Source organism: Lindgomyces ingoldianus (assembly GCF_010093535.1).
Source record: "Lindgomyces ingoldianus strain ATCC 200398 unplaced genomic scaffold BDR25scaffold_6, whole genome shotgun sequence".
In the NCBI taxonomy this organism is placed as follows: Eukaryota; Fungi; Ascomycota; class Dothideomycetes; order Pleosporales; family Lindgomycetaceae; genus Lindgomyces; species Lindgomyces ingoldianus.
In genome coordinates this window covers 364,457-382,337 of record NW_022985167.1, presented here as the reverse complement: position 1 = coordinate 382,337, position 17,881 = coordinate 364,457, and the positions used below count along the sequence as shown (strand labels likewise).

Genomic DNA, 17,881 nt, shown 5'->3' with positions numbered 1-17,881 from the left:
AACACCTTCAATCAAAGTTCACGATGTGCACGTGCCGAGGCTAGGGTCTCGGTACGAGTCCCGCGCGGAGCCGAATGTCGAATTGAGAAGCTGAGACTTCCTCTATCTTGGGTGGACGCGAGACACGCATGAATTGTCGAAGAATTGACTCTCATGTCTGTCTGCAGGCGGCTTGCCTTCCGAGTCAAGGTTTTCGGTAGCTTCTGAAGTTTGAAGACGCGGGACAAAAGCCACGCCCCGCCGACGTGGAACGACTCTCGACAAATTTCTGGAGCGGTGGAAGATCAAGACACTTCTCGTCAAATGATAAGGTCGATCTGGTGGAGTAACATTCTGACGAAATGGAAGCTATGGAAGCCACACCTGCTTCCCCGGCACCGGCTCTCTGGCAAGGTGACGCCGCGCGGAGACACAGTTTGGAGGCGGAAAGGTTCAGGATTCCGGGCCAGGATCCCTCTGAGTCGCGGGCAAGGGTCTGGCGTCCATGGCGCGTGAGTCTGTGGGTGGGGAGGGACTCAATCGGCTGATACTGAATATTCTAGAAGGCCCATACCACGCAGCGAGGAGTATTTGCTGAAAAATAGAATTCCTGTTCTTATTTTTTGCTCTCGAGATAAGACGTGATGTCGTTGAGGGCGTTTCTGATTTGTGTACCTGCGGTGTTCCTGCATTAGGCGACCTTTTTTTGTACTGAAAATGTGCTGCACCGTCACTGTGGGGGTTGAGTGGATGCCTGGTAGCGGTCATTGGACACGCTCGAGCCCGCCAGCGCCGTTTCTCGCTGGAGGCGAACAGTCCAGTACTGGCATGCATAACTCATTTCGAAAGGTAAAGCAGCGAGACGCCTTGCCCGAAGCGGCTTCGCCGACGCCCGATGTGCAGTGCGAAGTGGCGTGCAACTCAGCATAATTTTGCCGAGTGAGCCCAAAATAGCAGCTCAGTCGAGAGTGGACAGGGGCCTTGTTGCATGAGCATCACGGGATAAAAGTTATTGAAGGCTGACAAGAGATATACGAACCACGTCTGGGGTGCACAATTATTCTTGGGTCCGAATGGGATCAAGATGGAAACGTTGAAATGAACCGTGCTGACTGCAGAGTCTATCGATAGAGAGGCACACCACCAGTTCACTAGACGCCAGCAAAAAAAAAAAAAGACTGCCTTGCAACCTGCACCTCATCTGCACGCGTCCTATCTGTCGTCAACAAAGCAAAGTGTTTGAGAAGAATTTGAGAAGGTTGAAACGCTGGCTTCAAGGGCGAGAGCAGTAGCCAACCGTGGGCCGCTGTCACCCTCCACGAACGACGGCGACGAGACGAATTGCAGGTCAGTTCGCGAACCTCGTCGCACCATGGGAGCAGAGCCGTCAATCGTGACATGTTCCCCACACGATGGGCCTGAAGAAGTCTGAAAAGGCCACTGAGGCGACAGCAGCGGATGCGTCTCCTGCTGGCCGGACAAATCAGGCCCAACGGCAGGCACTCGTTTGTCTTCATGGATGTGTTCCTGCAGCAGCGACATGCACCTCACGACTCTCAGGCTCAGTTCTCTCCTCAGCAGCGCTTTTTCTAACTCCCGCACGCGTCGCGCGACTGATAGCAGTGGTCTGTTTCTGCAGGCGGGAGCAGAAGAAACGCACTTTTGAGTCTCACCAACTGCAGCAGTCCGCGGAAAGGAAGGATGAGAAGCGGATTCTGGACTAGACGCAGTCATCCACACCAATATTTTATCTATTATTTTAGTCCGGCCAATACTCGAGTCGACGCCAGGAACTTCTTCGTGGTGCCTGGTTGAAGTGTTAGCGAATAACGGCGCGTCCAGCACCAAGAGCGCAGCGTAGTCTCGAGCAAGCAGCAAAGTTGTGCGGTCGTTCAGGTCCGGTTGTCCTCTCCAGCGTTTCCTCTGTGCTTGTGGCACTGGTGTCCTGCGTTGGCGATTCGGTGCTTTTGCGTCTCTCGTGGAACTGGACGCTGTCGCCGCCGTGGCGTCGACATTCTTCAACCTTCAGTGGCCATCCACGCCCGTTGTGTGGCCAGAAAAAAAGTTTCAAACATTCCACATGGAGGTCAGCAGCAGGTCTCAGCGCCGTGGCCCGCAGCCAAGGCTAGGAACAGGGTGCTGTCCAACGGCAAGATATCATTATCGATTGGGCGGATAGGCTGAAGTGTCCCTGGCGCGACACAGGCTGAATTGGTGAGTTGAGAAACATGTCTGGCCGCCCATCTGCTCCTGCCCTCGTCGAACGAAACACCACCACCCTCTCACCTTTCACATCCGTACGCTCGCACACTTCAGGCATCACACTCGCTCAGCGGGTCTGATGGTTGGCCATTCTGCATCCTATCGGCGTCGACGGAGAGGCGCTCGTCGCAATCCGCAGCACTCAGTTCTCGCGGCGCAGGCTTGGGCTGGAGGAGGAGGGCGAGCAGCAGCAGCACCAGCCAGTCTCTGACATCGCTGTGCGCGCGCTATGCAAGTTATGCCGGCGATGCACGCCTCTTGTGACGCTGGTGTGCCGGTCTTCATTTCGCGACCCTCCACCTCGTTGTGCCAGTGCAGGCCAGTGCAGGCCAGTGCAGGCCAGGGCGGGCTAGGCAGTTGGCGGCCAATATTAGTGCATCCTGCAGCATAAAATAATGCCGCGCGTCTTGCTGCCCTAAGCTCAGCCGGCAATCCCACGAGTCATCTCGAAGTCGCAGAATAATCAGTGCATGAGTCCGCGCAGGGGATTGATGCTAGGTGCTGCAGCATGCATGTCGTCTGCTCTGGTTGGCCTTTGTGCAGTCCGTTGCTGCGCCTTCGCACACTTCCCGAATCCCCTCCCACACAGGGTAGTTAACCAATTCCGTGCGCCCGTCCTCTTGTGCCTGGTCATCTTTTCTTCTTCAGACCTAATCGCTGTCTCGACTCTCGCTGATCTGACCTACTTATCCACGGCGCGTCCCTTCACTCGTTCCATTTCCTTGCTTTGAAGGTTTATCAACCTCGTCACTTGTCTTTCACTTCCCACTCCACGCCCGTTCTTGGTCTTCCCTTTTGGTATACATTTGCGCTGTCCTTCATAACGACAGCTGTGAATCGTTGCCGGCCCTTCCTTTGGATATTTCCCTCCACCCACGACCCTATGACATCTTCCTCGACCCAGTACAATATCTATTAGTAGACAGTTTCGTTATCACGAACTGTTGTCCAGTCGCTCTCTTCAGCCAAACCATTTCCTCTAGTATCATACCCTTCACACAACGTTCCGGTCTATTATACCGACTGTAAGATTAATACCATTCCAATCACCTCACCTCGACATCGAAAGACAATCGAGACGTAGACGTACAACAAGTGTACCATACCAATAGGCTTGTAGAATACCAGTGGTGAGTAGGGCCCGATCAACACCGACCGGTATGTGAGTTCTAACATTTACTCGGTCGATAAGAACACAAACACACGCAATGGAAGGCTCATATACGATGCACCCTTCTCAAACGATGGGCCAGTCACCCTTCTTTTACTACAACCCGGATCCAAGCCCGGAGAACCACCGTCAACACGGCCACTTCACACCGCATCCTCACGGCCAGCTTACCCCAACGTTCCAACCGCAGACTCCGGAAGCCTTTTGCCCATCGAATATGTTCTTCAAGAGGCCTTCTTCGTCTAACTCACAGGGATCGTATCCCCAGTTCCCGAACCACGCCATGTTGACGCCCGTTGCTTCACCGCAACCGATCTACCAGAGGCCCACGATCCTTATCCAACAGCAAGACTCACCATACCTTCATCCTATCGACACTGACTTTTCGGATACGCGCTTTGCGCCTGCCACTCCGCCGCTCTCCTCGTCCGGAAGCAACATCAGCAGCCCACCGTCAACTTGTGATGTCCTTCCAACACCCATCAACAGTGCATTCTTCAGTGAAGGCATCGAAGGTGTCAAGCAGGGTTGTGAAGAGGAGGTCTTCTCTGAGATTCTTGCAGCTGGTGCAGACTGGCGATCGGCCTCTCCGCCGATGACTCCAGGTGAGTGACCCTAGATTTTTATTCCCACGCAAAATCCCGTACGTAGACCTCGTGGTGAGGCGACGGTGAAAGTGCAAGTTAATATTGTTGCGTTGCTGGTGTTGAGGTGATTGACTCGAGAGTAGTGTTCATCCAGCCGCCCTCGACTAGCCAGGGGTCATACCTCCTGTCCGCGACCTCCTGCCCCTCGCTATCTCCTTCACCCTCACCACTTCCGCGCACATCTTACGCTGAGACCGAGAATAATTTCTGCGATCCGCGTAATCTGACTGTTGCATCGACTGCCACCACTGAACTCGCCTGTCTGACCACACCTTGCCCCAGTGACGAGGAGGACAAGGTTGTTCTTAAGGGTGAAGCATTCGACGCCAAGGCTGAGTCCACCCAGCACAATCACATTGACTTCACTGGTCTCCCTACTTTCGAGCCCCTGTTCGAACTTGATTCTGAAGACGACTTTGCTGGCTTTGTTCAATTTTCAGCGACCGATAACGCGCTGTTCCTGGGCTGTAAGCGACAGCGGACTGATCTCATTTCTTTCACCCCTGAAGACGACATCGTCAGCGACGACAGCTTCACAGACTTCGAGGACGAACCCGCAGCTGGTCTCCTGACGCCGTGCGACACAGATTTCTCCGACATGTCCGCCACCAAGGCTCAGAAGAAGAAGTCGGCCAAGAGGGCTAGGTCTGAGGTCACAGATGCCGAGTCCAATTATCAAGGCCATGATCAGGGCAATGACAGCCAGACGCAATCTGGTGCCTCGAGTCAGCAAGCCTCTGGTCATAATGGCACCCCGGACAATGCAATCGCATCCAGCTCCGACGATGAGAATGTATCAACTCCCGTTGCACCCACCAGCCGCCGCGGCCGTAAGCAGTCGCTTACTGAGGATCCTTCCAAGACGTTTGTCTGCAACCTCTGCTCCCGACGCTTCCGCCGTCAAGAGCACCTAAAGCGACATTACAGGTCTCTTCATACACATGAGAAGCCTTTCGAGTGCCAGGATTGCGGCAAGAAGTTCTCGCGCAGCGACAACCTGTCCCAGCACCAACGTACCCATGGCACTGGCGCTGTCGTGATGGGCGTCTTGGATGGTTCGGAGATGCAGCGACCTCGCGATGATATGTACGACAATCAGGACCCAGCGCTACTCGGCCAGGTCCTTTACAACGCCGCCGCTGCTATTTCCAGCTCTAGCTCCGACTCTTTCTCCGATCTCGAGCCCAGTCCATTGGGTCTCGAGAAGAAGATGCGGAAAAGGAAGCGGGATGAGTGAAGGTTCCTCGGAATCATACTTGCTCTCAATCATCCACCATTCGAAAGCGGTTGCGACCGTCATTCTCCCTCATCCTTAACGACACGATATGACCTCTCCACTCCGTAGCAGGAGTACCCTAATGTCAGGCGGTTCTTCGTCTACTTAATGCCGTTACGCCAGGGCGGCACATGTAGACCGGGCATCAGGTTTTAAATTGGCTGGCGGCTGGTCGGGAAATTCATCAGCGTGGAGTCCTCATACAATCATCTACCAAAAGTCCTTCGCTTCCCCAACACTCCAACCTAATCCTTTTCTTTGTATCTCGTTTACCCAATTTGGTTACATACTTTGCAAGACCGGCACTTCTTTTATTCTCCCTCTCTTTGATTTGCGTTTTGCATGGCAGCGTGGCTTTTCAGGTTTCTGGATAGGCTCGGGGAGTGGTTCTTCCCATTGGCTATTAGCGGTAGAACAATTGGTGTTATCGAGGAGAATCTTGTTTTTCGGGAGGGGAGGGCAATCCACAGTTATTCACGACGACATGGTCATCCTTACCGGCCTTGTCTAGCCGTGGAGTCATCCTACTTTGAGTTCTTACGCTCGTTGTAATGGACCGGCCTGAAAGGGTTCGGTCAACATCCTGGAATTCTGCGAATTTTTCTTCGATTCGATGCGACATTCTGTAATTTATCCCCCAACTCACAATTATTCGATAGCGCTTTCGTTGCTGTTGCTCTTCTCCTTTTGAGCTTAGGTTAGAGTGCTGGCACAGCTGATCGACAAATAACCTTATTTAAAACTTCAAAACAAAAGCCTTTATGTAAAAGTTGCTGTTGCTTAGATTCTTTATGCATGAATTGATGATGCACTCGTGGTATAGTGTCTCGTTGCTAGTTTGAAAGTTCGGTTGGTAGTGTGCTGGTGCTTTGTGGAATTCGCAAAAGGTGAAGGTTTCGCCAGTCTCGCCAACTTCACCTCGGCCTTCAACTGTACCAAGAAGCGACATCCCATCCCATTCTAGAGCCGACGGGTATGGATCTTAGTGTGATGCCTAAATGACAATGCCTTGGTTGCTCTCAACACGTGAGTTTGTTGGTCTCCTTGAGTCTTCGTTGTGCCTTCGATGCATTTCTGCAGCCTCGTTTCGCGACAATAGGTAGTGCAAGATGCCTACACTTATGGCTTTTTATTCCCATTCCCCCTCGCTTCTTGATCTTGCCGTCGAAGGAGGCGAATGTAGGAGGTCTGATGTGAAGACTATAGCAAATTATTTCCCGAGCACCACCTTTTCAAGCGCGATGCCTCTGACATGGTGGTGGCTGCCAACGATCTCGTCATTTCCTACTTCTTTGTAGCACATCATGCTTCAATTCCTCTGTGTTTCGTCAATGACGACTATAATACTAACGCCGATGTAGCCTTCCCTAACTTTGCACCCCTTCCGACATCCTTTTCCCACAATGCCGTCCTTGAAGGTCATCGCGCTTATCTCAGGCGGCAAAGACTCCCTCTTCTCAATCCTCCACTGCCTCGCAAACGGCCATGAAGTCGTGGCACTCGCGAACCTCCATCCACCTACTCATCTCACAGACTCTTCGTCAACAGACGACGACCTCAACAGCTACATGTACCAGACTGTCGGCCACAGCATCATCCCATTATACGAGACCGCACTCGACATTCCTCTCTATCGTCAAGAAATTTCCGGCTCCGCTGTGAACACGGAGCGCGACTACTCCATCCCTAGTCCCTCTGTCGAGGAAGGAGATGATGAGACAGAATCACTCATCCCCTTACTTAAGAAAGTCCTCGCTACTCGTCCGGACGCAAATGCCGTGTCGACGGGAGCTATCCTCAGCACTTACCAACGAACGCGGATCGAATCTGTGGCGCTGCGGCTGGGTCTCGTGCCGCTGAGTTATCTTTGGCAATATCCTTTTCTTCCACCGTATTCGCAGTCCGCGCTGCTGCATGATATGGCGACTGTAGGACAGGATGCCCGAATCATTAAAGTAGCATCCGGAGGTCTGGATCAGTCGTTTTTGTGGGAAAATGTTGCGGATGAGAAGACGGTTGCTAGACTGAGTAAGGCTGTGGGGAGGTTTGGTGAGAATGGTGATGGGGCGGTGTTGGGTGAGGGTGGGGAGTTCGAAACGCTGGCGATTGATGGGCCGAGACTGTTGTGGAAGGGGAGGATTGAGGTTGAAGGGGATGGTGTGGTGGGAGGTGATGGTGGGGAGGCGATATGGAAGGCAGGTAAAGCAAGAGTGGTAAGGAAGGAGGAGGAAGTGGGTACAGGGCTGAAGGCTTTAAGGATCCCGGATATGTGGGATGTGGAGTTCAAGAGAGTGCTTGATGGAATTGATGATAAGCAATATGTGGGGATGCCAGGGACAACGCCAGTGCAATCAAATCCACCTACGACATACACGACCTTCACCCTCCCAACGAACCAAAACTCCTCCATGTCTTCAACCCTTCTCTTTTCAAACCTCACCAGCCCCTCTGATCCATCCAAACCCCTCGACCCAATCGCCCAAATAGAATCCATCATCGCCACACTCCGCTCGCATCTAGCATCGCACAACCTCGCCTCCTCCTCCATCGTCCACACAACCCTCCTTCTCAGATCAATATCCCTCTTCCCTCTCCTGAACCCCATCTACAGCACCCTGTTCCCGAATCCCAACCCCCCCTCACGCGTAACAGTCGCCTGCGGCCCCACCATGCCTTCGGGCGTGGCCGTCATGCTCTCCGCCATCATCTCCAAAACATCTCCTCGGAAAGGCCTACACGTGCAAGGCCGCTCTTACTGGGCTCCCGCGAATATCGGACCATACAGCCAAGCTATATCGATTCCCCTAAACCCTCCCGCAACCCACGTGTCCGAGGATCAAGATACTGATGAAGAAATCCCCAGTGAGACAGACGCGAAATGCGAGGTCGTGTATGTAGCAGGACAAATACCACTTATCCCGGCTAGTATGGAGGCCCTGGATAGCGGGTTCAAGGAACAGGCTGTACTGGCCTTGCAGCATCTCTGGCGCGTTGGACGGGCGGTGAATGTAAGATGGTGGACGGTGGGTGTGGCGTATATTTCTGGTTGTTCTGCTGCGGAAGCGAGGGAGAGAGTGCGGGTTGCGCAGATGGTGTGGAGGGGGATTCATGAACAGACTCTGCAGCAAAATGAAGAAGAGGAAGGAGATGGTGAGGGTGCGGACGAGGCGATCGATCCCTGGGACGCAAAGAATCGAACGGGGATGATCAAGCAGAATTTGAGCGATACGACACTTCGCTCTCGCATTCCTGACCGGGAAGTTGTGAAGGGAAAGGCAGTGTTGCTGCCACCAGTCTTCGTCGTGCAAGTCGAAGAACTGCCACGGGATGTCGATATCGAGTGGTGGAGCGTTGGACTATCGATTCCGTCCACCTGCCATATCAAGACCCACACCCAGTCTACCGAGCTACCAGGCTACGTGATTGATGTCCGGACTCCAACCTCAACTTCCGATTCTACGTCAGCGTACTGCACGATTGCGAAATTCTATTGCGTCGAGATCGACGATCTCAGCATGGCTTGGATTGACTTGTGGAGGGTTGTGATGGGAGCATTGGGGGACGAAAATTTGGGTTGGGATCATTGCACGCTTTTCGCAGGTCCCGAGTTGGGAAGGAGGATGCGGGGAAATGATAATTGCGGTATCGTGGATGAGGGGCTGCAGTGGGTGCCTTGCCAGAAGGTTTGGGGGAAGGAGGGGAAGGATATTGAGGGAGTGCTTGTGGGACGGGCGGGTGTGCTGGGGAGGCACTTGGACACTTAGAAGGCGTGGTTGAGGGATTGTTGGAGGCTGGAGAGGGGTTTGAAGTGAGAAGGCTCAGCGCATTTGCATATAGGACGAACGGGCTAGAAACGATGAAGCCAAAATCCAACTTCGAGTGCTACAAAATGGTGACGGTAACCTTGTCGTGGTAATTTTTCTGCCCGCCTGCCTGCCTGCTCCAATACGCCTGGAAATGGTGGTTGAATATGCAATCAAGACCTCGACGTCTCAAAATCGCTCCTTCATGCGGGAAGCTACAGTCCTGAGGTTCCCGTAGACTTTGCCCGGCGGTGCACCGAGAATGAGGGATACAATGGCTTCGCGGGCGATGTGGATGTTCTTGAAGCCGCCAAGGATGTGAATTTTTTGGTCGGCGAGGACGACTCTGTTTCAACAGTAAGTATGGCTAAGGGGAGGGTCCAGCATGGCAGACATACCGAGTTCGCGAGGAGTTCTCAATGGCAAACTTGGTCTTTCCATCCTTGCCCGCAATTCGTCCAATCGCTCTTGACAGATGCTCACCACTCAGCGTCTTCACATCCTTGATCTCGAAAGTCTCAATGTACAGGTCGTCCAGCCTGAGCAACGCAATCGCGTCGTCTACGTCGAAGCCGAGAGTAAATGCCTTGACGAAATCTTCGCCCTTCTGCAATGCCCCAGTATCGGTGGTATGGGAACTACTCCTCAATTCCACAGATTTGGTCTTCTGGTTCATCCGACACTGCAGCTTGAGATGCTCGACCAACGGCGGATAGATTTTCGGCCAAGAGTTCTTGAGCGGCGTAATGCGGTGGGGAGGGATGGGCACCTTTCTCTGCTCGCGGCGGAAGGCGAGGGGAATGGCTTTGGCGGGGGCGAAGCGTGGACGGCCGCCCTCGTCGGTCATGACTACGTCTTCGGGCTGAGTGTCACGAGCTTTTCCTTTTCCTTTTCCCTTTCCTTTTCCAAGTGCCTTCCCTCGCTTCCTGGAAGACGTGGAGCCCGAGGGAGCAGCGGGTATGGCGTCCGGGAGAGCATTCATGTCGAGCAGCTCTGTGTCTTCGTCTGCGGGGAGAGGGGTGGCCTCGGCCATGGTTTGGTCTTCAGCCAGGGCTTCTGGGCTGCGCAGGGGCGCGGTTGGAGCTGGCATTTTGCAATGTGGATCTCTCCCTTCTCCCTTCTCCCTGCTCCTTTCTTAGAACTGCAGAAGAGGGCTGGCTATGCAGGGCGGTGTGTCGTGTAAATCCCACGGCCAGTTATCGATAAAGGCTCGAATAATTTTTGCGAGGGATTCTTGGCGAGTTGCGCTCGGCTCTTTTTGCATTCACGTCATTCTGGTAACCGACGTGCTACCTGTATCCCTCTCCACCTCGACTATCACTCCCTGCAAAGCTCGTCTGCTGCCCGTGTTCGATGCAGACGGACGCCATGTGGACGCTGCGACTATAATGAGTCGTAATGTAGGCACCACGGCTGGCGCTTTCCTGCGACGCTCCTTCCTCGACCGTCGACTGGGACAGAGCGAGCTTCGATCACCACCTTTATTACGAATTACAGTACCCTATAGGCATATTGGCCTAGTCCCGCGCACGCTCTTTCCCTCCCCGAATTTTGTACCTTCTTCTTTGCGACCCTCCCCCGCCTGGAGCTTCTCCCTCTTTTCCTCTCGACCCAAATTCTCTCCTTCTGCCCATGTTCATGAGAGCGTGACTACGGCGGCAGCTGCGGCTTGGGTGAGGCAGGCTCATAGTGGCGCGTCGAAGGGGAAGAAGAAGAGAATAGCCAGGAACATACGCAACAAGAGCTCCGTCACCAATGGCTCTTCTCCCAAGAACAAACCCCCCTCCACACCTCAACCCGAACTATCCTCTCAACCCTTCGCAAAATCTCCCAAATCCCTTAAATCACCTCCCAAATCTGATCCGTCGCAACTTAACCCCCCTGTCGCCGGAAAACCCCTTTTAGAGCGCATCCCGCAGTCCCTACCACACTTGAAACGGCCCACCAAAGCGGAGCTTCTTGCTGCTGCTTCGGGCTTCTGGTCCCGTCTGAAGGTCCATTTCAAGTGGCTTACAATCAGGAGTACTCGGCCGTTCAACGCCGATGAAATATATGCGTTGTTCTCCTGGATACTGGCTGCCCATATTCTTTGGATTATTGTCGGCACAACGACGTTCTTCTCGCTGACTATCTTTCTCATAAATACCGTCTTTGCGCAGGAGACACTTGCGTCTTGGATTGGCAACTACCTTACAAAGTCGTCTGGCATCAAAGTCGTTTTCGAATCCGCTGTCGTGCCAAAATGGAAAGACGGAGTTATTTCGTTCAGAAAAGTGTTCGTTTCAAGACGGCCCGGTCAAGGGCGAGCGCAGGTGAGCAAAGGCTCACAGATATCGGCGGCGGCAGCGGCAGCGGCCATTGCTCAAAAAGAGAAGGATATTGCTGAAGGCGTGGTTGAGGAAGAGGATACAAATTACACGCAATTCGATATATCAATTGACACGGTCAATGTAACGCTCTCCTTTTCGAAATGGTTCAATGGAAACGGCTTGCTTAAAGATGTCGAAATAAAAGGGATCCGCGGCGTTGTGGACAGGACTTCTGTCCATGCCCTGGAGGAGTACGTCGATCCCCGCACATATAAGCATGAACACCAACCAGGTGACTTTGAGCTGGACTCTTTCAAGATGGAGGATCTGCTGGTTACAATTTACCAACCTGACAACTTCCGACCCTTTTCGGTCAGCATTTTCTCCTGTGACCTCCCACAGCTACGGAAGCAGTGGCTCTTCTACGACTTCTTGTCGGCTAACATCATGTCCGGTTCCTTTGACGACTCCCTCTTCACAATTCACCCCCGGCAGACCCACAACTATACGGGAGCTCAGCTGATCGACGGACGCGATGGTGAAGACGGCAGCACGTGGAAGAAACACAGCCGTATTAGGATCGATGGCCTAAACATCGACCATCTGAATCGGGGCTACGAAGGCCCATTCTCCTGGATATACGAGGGAAATGTTGACATCGTGGCGGACATCATGATACCTGACGAAAATGACGGCAGCATCGCCAAAGTCATGTCTGACTTCTATGACAGGATGGAGGCAAAAGTAGTCTCGAACGGTCGTAAGCATTTCTCTGATCGAGCACCTACCGTGGAAGAAGCAGAACAAGATGAAGCAAAGGAGGAGGAAATGGATGAGGATAAAAGATTCCTCATCATGGACGTCCGTGTACATCTGAATGATGTGAGAGCAGCGGTGCCCATCTTCACCAAGGATATCTCATACGTAAACAACGCGCTGGTTCGGCCGATTGTCGCATACATAAATGCGAAGAAGACGTTCATTCCAGTCAATTGTAGAGTCGTCAAGCGGGTTGGAGAGTTTGATGGAAGCTGGACTGTCTATGACAGCGGATTGATGGATGACCTGTCTCGCGAGGTATATTTAATCCTTCTTGCACACCACACGTCACATTGAAGTGTCTTCGCTAATGCTGACTCGGAATATAGATGTACGACGCATTCGCCCGCGACGTCCTCGACGACAACACCGCACGCAAACGCCGCATCAAGAAGGTCGGCATTTGGACCCTCCAACTTGCCGCTCAGGCTCTCTTCTTGGGACTCGCAGGCAACATAGCCTAGCGTAATTCGCTATCCTCTGTAGATTCTGTATATTATGATCTATCAATCGATCCGCATAGATGCTGTGGGCTTGGTGTTTCGGAGTCTTTTCATGGGTGTAACTTTTGGAACGGCTCCAGCTGGTTAGGCTGAGGGAAATGGCTCGGCTGGCAGCTCGGTGGCACCTGCATGGTGGCATTCATGGGACTCAAAAAAAAAAAATGCGATGCTGTGACGCATCTTCCTTTCTTCTTTCTGAGAGCTTCATGTAGAATAATTATGCGGCGATGAATAGGCAATGAGATACGAGGGTTATGAAATGACATCGAGGGCCTTATGAGTGTGAATTGCACAGTACCGGGAAGTGAAGGGGCTCTGGAATTATCTACGGAAACGGTGCTTCTCTCCTTGAGGCTCTTACTATGAATTCATTGAGTGTTTGTTCAACATCATTTCCATGCAATGATGAGGGTGCGGAGGACTACATGACGTAAATGAGGCTGATCATGTGATCATTGCTGCCTCTGCAGTGTGGCGCAAACCCGAACTTTCTGCGGGCTCAACTGCGATTCCATTGAACCTTAACCTTTCTACCTACGACACACTCCACCATAATTCTCCCCATTGCCTTCTTCTTGAAGATATATTACCTGCGAACAAATCAATGACGGAAACGAATCTCTCGTCGGAGTGATTTTGCAGACGGGGTTTCCCCCGACGGTTCCTTCACACCTCAACCCCGAAATCTCCAGTCACCTGCGCTCTCGGCCGCCTGCGTCGCGTACGACCAAGTCGAAGATACGTCGCCCGATTACGTCGCGCCATCTCCGCCACCATGGCTACCCCCAAAATCGGCGGCTTCAAACTCTCCCTCTCCAGCAAAAACAGCAAATCACTCAAGGCACCCACTACGAACCTCACAAAACGCCCACGCGCCGTTCTAGAAGAGGACGAACCCGAGGATACTAACGGCGCGGCTGTAGAAATTTCGGGCTGGGATGCTGCAACTGGTGGCGCTGTTGACGTGAACGGGAAGCAGAAAGAAGATGGACCGCGCGTCATCAATCCGCTTGCGAATCGGAATTGGCGGGAGGAAGCAAGACGGAAACAGGAGGCGAGGAAGGTGGTTGAAGATAATACGGAAATGTATAAGGAGTCGAATATTGCGTATGGATTGACGGTTGTTAAGAAAAAGGAGAAGGAGCGGAGTGTTACACCAGAGGATCTGGCGCCGGAGCTGGAAAACAAGCCCGAGGAGCCGGACGGTCTGACGGAAGAGGAGCGGTTGGATAGAGATGCTATGGAAGCGCTCTTGAATGGCAAAACACCAGAGGAGAAAACAATCATCGCCGCTCCAACTGAAGAAGAAGCGTTCGAGCAGGACTACCAACATGCTCCTGACGCGCCCTCCTTAGACGCTTACCTCGCCACGCCCATCGACGGTTTCGGCGCCGCCATCCTCCGCGGCTTCGGCTGGAAAGACGGCGAAGAGCTAGGTCCAAATAGAAAACCGGCGACAAAAAAACCTGTGGAAATTAAACGCCGGGCCGCATTGCTTGGGGTGGGTGCGAAACCCGAGGCTGCTGCTGGTATTGAGCTTGGAGCTTGGGGAAAGGGGTCAAAGGGCCAGAGGATAGTCGATCAGGCGTATAATCCTGTGGCGTTGAAGAATAAGCGTACAGGTGAGATTGTTACGGAGGAGGAGCTGAAGGCAAAGTTGGACCAGCAGAAGCTATTGGCGGATGAAGAGAAGCCTGAGAAGAGGAGGAAACGGACGTCCGGGGATGAGGAGTATGACCGGGGGCGCGAGAGGAGAAAGCAGAAAGAACGTGATCGTGACCGTGACCGTGACCGTGACCACGAGAAAGATCGAGATCGGGATAGGAAAGAGAAGGACAGATACCGTAACCGTGACAGCGACAGAGACAGAGACCGCAAGGATCGAGATAGGTACCGGGACAGTGACCGAGAGAGGACCAAAGAACAGCACCGGTATCGAGACAGTGATCGCGAGCGGGAAAGAATCAGGGATAAGGATCGTTACCGAGAGAGTCCGAGGCGACATAGGGAGAGGAGCAGATCCAGCGATGATACAAGGAAGAGGAAGAGACGTGATAATGACGACGAGGACCGTGCATCTTCCAGTCGGAGGAGAAGAGATGACTGATAGATTCCTACCTTTCTTTGATACCCCAAAGGGTTCGGCATATAACATGTGAATAGACAACTTGAGGTCCTTATGACTATCCGGATACCCAAATATGGAAAGTTTTAGTCAATCTCCCAGCCGTCCAGGCATTAACCTTTCCGTTGCTTGAAGCTCAGAGCAATAGTGATGGGCTTCTTACAGCTAGTTGGGCAAGCATCCAACCCCCTTAGCTTATTTAGTTTCTAGTCAATGGGTGCCTAGCTTTCCCACATCTTGTCATCTAACATGGAACATAACAGGGAGTAATTATGAACAAATATTTCCATCTTCCTAATCTTCTACCTAATTCCAGCAAGGAGTTTCTTACAGCAAAGCCTACTCTAATCGCCTTCCCGTCATACGATACCATACTAGAGGCGACACAAATTGTGATTATAAGATGAAGAAAGAGCAAGTCTTCAACAGCCCTAGAACTTAGCCCCCCTGCCAAGTTCCTAGCGTTAGTGCAATATGTGAGAGCAGTTAGAGAGCTGGAATAAGTGCGCTGAAATACTTTCCCACACCAGATTAGAATCCTCGACATACCCGAGCTTCTTCATACGTCGATGCTACCGACACTAAAAAACTTGCCTTTGTATATACTACGATATCAGTTCTTTTTTGCTTTTGCGCACTTTGTCACTTAGCAATAGTATAGAGAATATTAGCTGGTCTTGCACTAGGGAGGAAAGGCTTAATCGGAGAGAAGAAACTATTGTTTTGGCCTGGTGTTTGGGTTGAGCTCTGCTGGAGTGGCTCTTTATCTAGTTATATGCTTTTTTAGTGGAGTGTTTTGGCGGTGTGGAGGAAGGGTGATAAGGCGCAGTTATGGGCTGGTATGGAGGAGATTTAATTATTAGTAGGACTTTAGGAAGTACAGGCTAGGTTCTTAGGTATTTAGTAACGTTATATTTGGTAGGTGTTTGATTGAGGTGTGCAGATGGTGCGAAATTGCTGGAAGAAGGGTCAGTGTCAATGCTAGGGTGGCTGCTAGGTAAACAGCGTCAACCTTCGAAACTACAGGGATTTAGAAACTCAAAACTATCTACCACACCACTGGCTATATCCTAGCGCTAGAGGTACGTCTTTTGTATCATTCCCCATGCCGTTGTGCTGCCATGAACCAGGCGCGTTCTAGATATTTGTGTCGAGGGGTGCGTGCTTCAATGGTGGGGTACAAAATACAATAACAACTACAGGGTAAACATAACCCATACTAAATAATCGAGTGCAGGCTCTCACCTACTATACGCAGTCTAATGCATTACATCTAAATCCCATCTATTCGTACAAGCCAAATGGGTCATTACTGAAACTGACGCCTCCCTAGTACTAGCAATGCCGCTAATTTGTCCAAATAACCATGCTCCAGAAACGCCAATTTACATGATCCACACTATTTGCATGCGCTCACCTCACCGCACAAAGGAAATACCTACAATAAGCCTAACTATGCTCCTTCGCCAAGGACTTAGAATTTCCGCGATGAAAGAAATGGGGGAGTGGGAGGCTTATAATTCCCGTTGGATAAACTTCCATTAGCATAACCGTTTGTAGCCACATTTGGATGCCCGGGATGCATGCTATTGCCGTTTGTGTATCCATTCGTTGCTGGCGCACCCCTGCCATAATATCTCCCGCCCTCCACAGCACCGCCTCCGCCCCCCTCCATCGCCATATCCATCTCTGTCTCGTGAGACTGGTGATGCTTCGTCCTAACCGCAGGCATGAAATCAATGAAGAAGCTGAGGACATAAAAGAAGTAAAAGAAAGCGATAACCCATTCTAGCACAGCGGCGGCGTTGTATCTTCTTTGGTGTTGGCAGACGCCGAATGCAATAGCCAGTGCAACTTCGATGAGGATGAAGACGAGCTTGATCCAGAAAGAGTATCGTAGAACAGAGTGTTGGCGGAAATGGATTCCGAGACGTTGGTATTCCCAGCAGATGAAGATGGCGCTGATTATATAGCCTCCGATGAAGAGGACTAGGAAACCGTTGTGTAGATGAGGATGCCGTAACGTGTCGAAGATTGAAAGGAGGACTAAGCCTGCAGCGCCTGCAACCGCAGCAATGAGGCTGAGAATGGATAAGATTTTCTGGAAGTTTGAGGTGTTATGCGTAAGGCGTCCAGTGTGTCGGAGCCACCTTTCGAGGATGAAAGCAAGGTCGAAGGAAACGACGGTAATGGCGGACATGGCAATGAAGAGGGGTTTGAGACCCTGTGCGCCGATATCTTAAAGAATTTGTTAATTTCTATTTGCCCAATGCAGAATACACGAAGAGGCGCTTACCAGATATGTAGGCAATTGATTGTTTTGGATCCATAGAGGCATAGTGTGGTGAGCCTTCCACGGACCATGTCACCAGCATGGCTATCATCATTGCAAGCCATACTGAGGCGGAGAAAATGGGTACGATCCAATACGAGATTCCCCACATTGGCGAATGTCGTAGCCGTGAATATGCCGTATGTAGAGAGTGAAGTAGAAACTCTGGGCAATGACGGTGGTGTGGATATCTACCGGACTGTTTGCTTTGGAACCTTGGAACGTAAAGGATGCAGAAAGGCAAGAGCAAGCGTGTGAGTTTGTGTAATAAAGCAGGATGTAACTCGGAGGTGCTAGCCAGATGAAGCGCACAAAAAGGTCGGCAATACGGGACCAGGATAGATGAATGATGGAATCAGTCTGTTAAAACCCTCCTGGACTTTATTGATGCTATGATGTCACATTATGCCAAGGTTGACGTGTGGTCCGCGCACTTCCGAAGCGGCACGAAGGCGGGACGAAGCCTGAACAGGGTGGCGCCGAGGCACAGCTGCTCAGGCACGCCACTACTGGTTCCAAGTTCGCCATGGGCGAGAAAGTCTTCAAAACGGATGGTGTGAGCTGCCGAAGCCGAAAGAGAATGCAGGAGATCTGATGTTTCTCGAGTGATTTGTGTCAGCGGAGAGAATTGCGGGTGGCGTTTGATGGCTTGGAG

General features: G+C 51.9%; 7 protein-coding genes across 7 annotated transcripts; 4 read left to right on the top strand and 3 right to left on the bottom strand.

The window, feature by feature from the left end:
- Positions 1-1,130: 1,130 nt before the first annotated feature.
- BDR25DRAFT_109789 (uncharacterized protein) lies at positions 1,131-1,909 on the bottom strand. The gene has a single exon (XM_033683554.1). The coding sequence runs from the start codon at positions 1,711-1,713 to the stop codon at positions 1,192-1,194; it is 522 nt and encodes a 173-aa protein (XP_033551398.1). The 5' UTR covers positions 1,714-1,909; the 3' UTR covers positions 1,131-1,191.
- Positions 1,910-3,180: 1,271 nt separating this feature from the next.
- Positions 3,181-5,487, top strand: BDR25DRAFT_109891 (uncharacterized protein). The gene is made up of 4 exons (XM_033683555.1): positions 3,181-3,371; positions 3,434-4,017; positions 4,143-4,357; positions 4,406-5,487. The coding sequence occupies exons 2-4, from the start codon at positions 3,450-3,452 to the stop codon at positions 5,294-5,296; spliced, it is 1,674 nt and encodes a 557-aa protein (XP_033551397.1). The 5' UTR covers positions 3,181-3,371; positions 3,434-3,449; the 3' UTR covers positions 5,297-5,487.
- Positions 5,488-6,266: 779 nt separating this feature from the next.
- Positions 6,267-9,099, top strand: BDR25DRAFT_279903 (adenine nucleotide alpha hydrolases-like protein; the record flags this gene model as incomplete). Its single annotated transcript, XM_033687782.1, has 2 exons — positions 6,267-6,361; positions 6,697-9,099. Exon 2 carries the CDS (start codon positions 6,739-6,741, stop codon positions 9,097-9,099), a length of 2,361 nt encoding a protein of 786 aa, XP_033551396.1. The 5' UTR covers positions 6,267-6,361; positions 6,697-6,738.
- A 228-nt stretch (positions 9,100-9,327) lies between these two features.
- BDR25DRAFT_214852 (eukaryotic type KH-domain (KH-domain type I)) lies at positions 9,328-10,228 on the bottom strand (the record flags this gene model as incomplete). The annotated part of the gene is made up of 2 exons (XM_033684815.1): positions 9,328-9,484; positions 9,537-10,228. 2 exons carry the CDS (start codon positions 10,226-10,228, stop codon positions 9,328-9,330), a joined length of 849 nt encoding a protein of 282 aa, XP_033551395.1.
- Positions 10,229-10,440: 212 nt separating this feature from the next.
- On the top strand, positions 10,441-13,019 carry BDR25DRAFT_254786 (uncharacterized protein). Its single transcript, XM_033686319.1, has 2 exons — positions 10,441-12,524; positions 12,596-13,019. Exons 1-2 carry the CDS (start codon positions 10,527-10,529, stop codon positions 12,728-12,730), a joined length of 2,133 nt encoding a protein of 710 aa, XP_033551394.1. The 5' UTR covers positions 10,441-10,526; the 3' UTR covers positions 12,731-13,019.
- A 284-nt stretch (positions 13,020-13,303) lies between these two features.
- On the top strand, positions 13,304-14,942 carry BDR25DRAFT_254782 (uncharacterized protein). Its single transcript, XM_033686318.1, has one exon. It carries the CDS (start codon positions 13,545-13,547, stop codon positions 14,874-14,876), a length of 1,332 nt encoding a protein of 443 aa, XP_033551393.1. The 5' UTR covers positions 13,304-13,544; the 3' UTR covers positions 14,877-14,942.
- A 1,115-nt stretch (positions 14,943-16,057) lies between these two features.
- Positions 16,058-17,791, bottom strand: BDR25DRAFT_254779 (uncharacterized protein). The gene is made up of 2 exons (XM_033686317.1): positions 17,191-17,791; positions 16,058-17,132 (listed from the first exon to the last, which is right to left on the bottom strand). The coding sequence occupies exons 1-2, from the start codon at positions 17,336-17,338 to the stop codon at positions 16,369-16,371; spliced, it is 912 nt and encodes a 303-aa protein (XP_033551392.1). The 5' UTR covers positions 17,339-17,791; the 3' UTR covers positions 16,058-16,368.
- Positions 17,792-17,881: the final 90 nt, after the last annotated feature.

What these genes read in the sequence shown, in the direction of transcription:
- BDR25DRAFT_109789 (XM_033683554.1), bottom strand. Translation starts at nt 1,713, where the DNA reads ATGACTGCGTCTAGTCCAGAATCCGCTTCTCATCCTTCCTTTCCGCGG.
- BDR25DRAFT_109891 (XM_033683555.1), top strand. Translation starts at nt 3,450, where the DNA reads ATGGAAGGCTCATATACGATGCACCCTTCTCAAACGATGGGCCAGTCA. An exon ending in CTCTCCGCCGATGACTCCAG is followed by an intron (nt 4,018 to 4,142) that starts GTGAGTGACCCT and finishes ACTCGAGAGTAG; the next exon opens with TGTTCATCCAGCCGCCCTCG. An exon ending in CCAGTGACGAGGAGGACAAG is followed by an intron (nt 4,358 to 4,405) that starts GTTGTTCTTAAG and finishes GAGTCCACCCAG; the next exon opens with CACAATCACATTGACTTCAC.
- BDR25DRAFT_254786 (XM_033686319.1), top strand. Translation starts at nt 10,527, where the DNA reads ATGAGTCGTAATGTAGGCACCACGGCTGGCGCTTTCCTGCGACGCTCC. An exon ending in TGGATGACCTGTCTCGCGAG is followed by an intron (nt 12,525 to 12,595) that starts GTATATTTAATC and finishes CTCGGAATATAG; the next exon opens with ATGTACGACGCATTCGCCCG.
- BDR25DRAFT_254782 (XM_033686318.1), top strand. Translation starts at nt 13,545, where the DNA reads ATGGCTACCCCCAAAATCGGCGGCTTCAAACTCTCCCTCTCCAGCAAA.
- BDR25DRAFT_254779 (XM_033686317.1), bottom strand. Translation starts at nt 17,338, where the DNA reads ATGTGGGGAATCTCGTATTGGATCGTACCCATTTTCTCCGCCTCAGTA. An exon ending in ATCAATTGCCTACATATCTG is followed by an intron (nt 17,133 to 17,190) that starts GTAAGCGCCTCT and finishes AAATTCTTTAAG; the next exon opens with ATATCGGCGCACAGGGTCTC.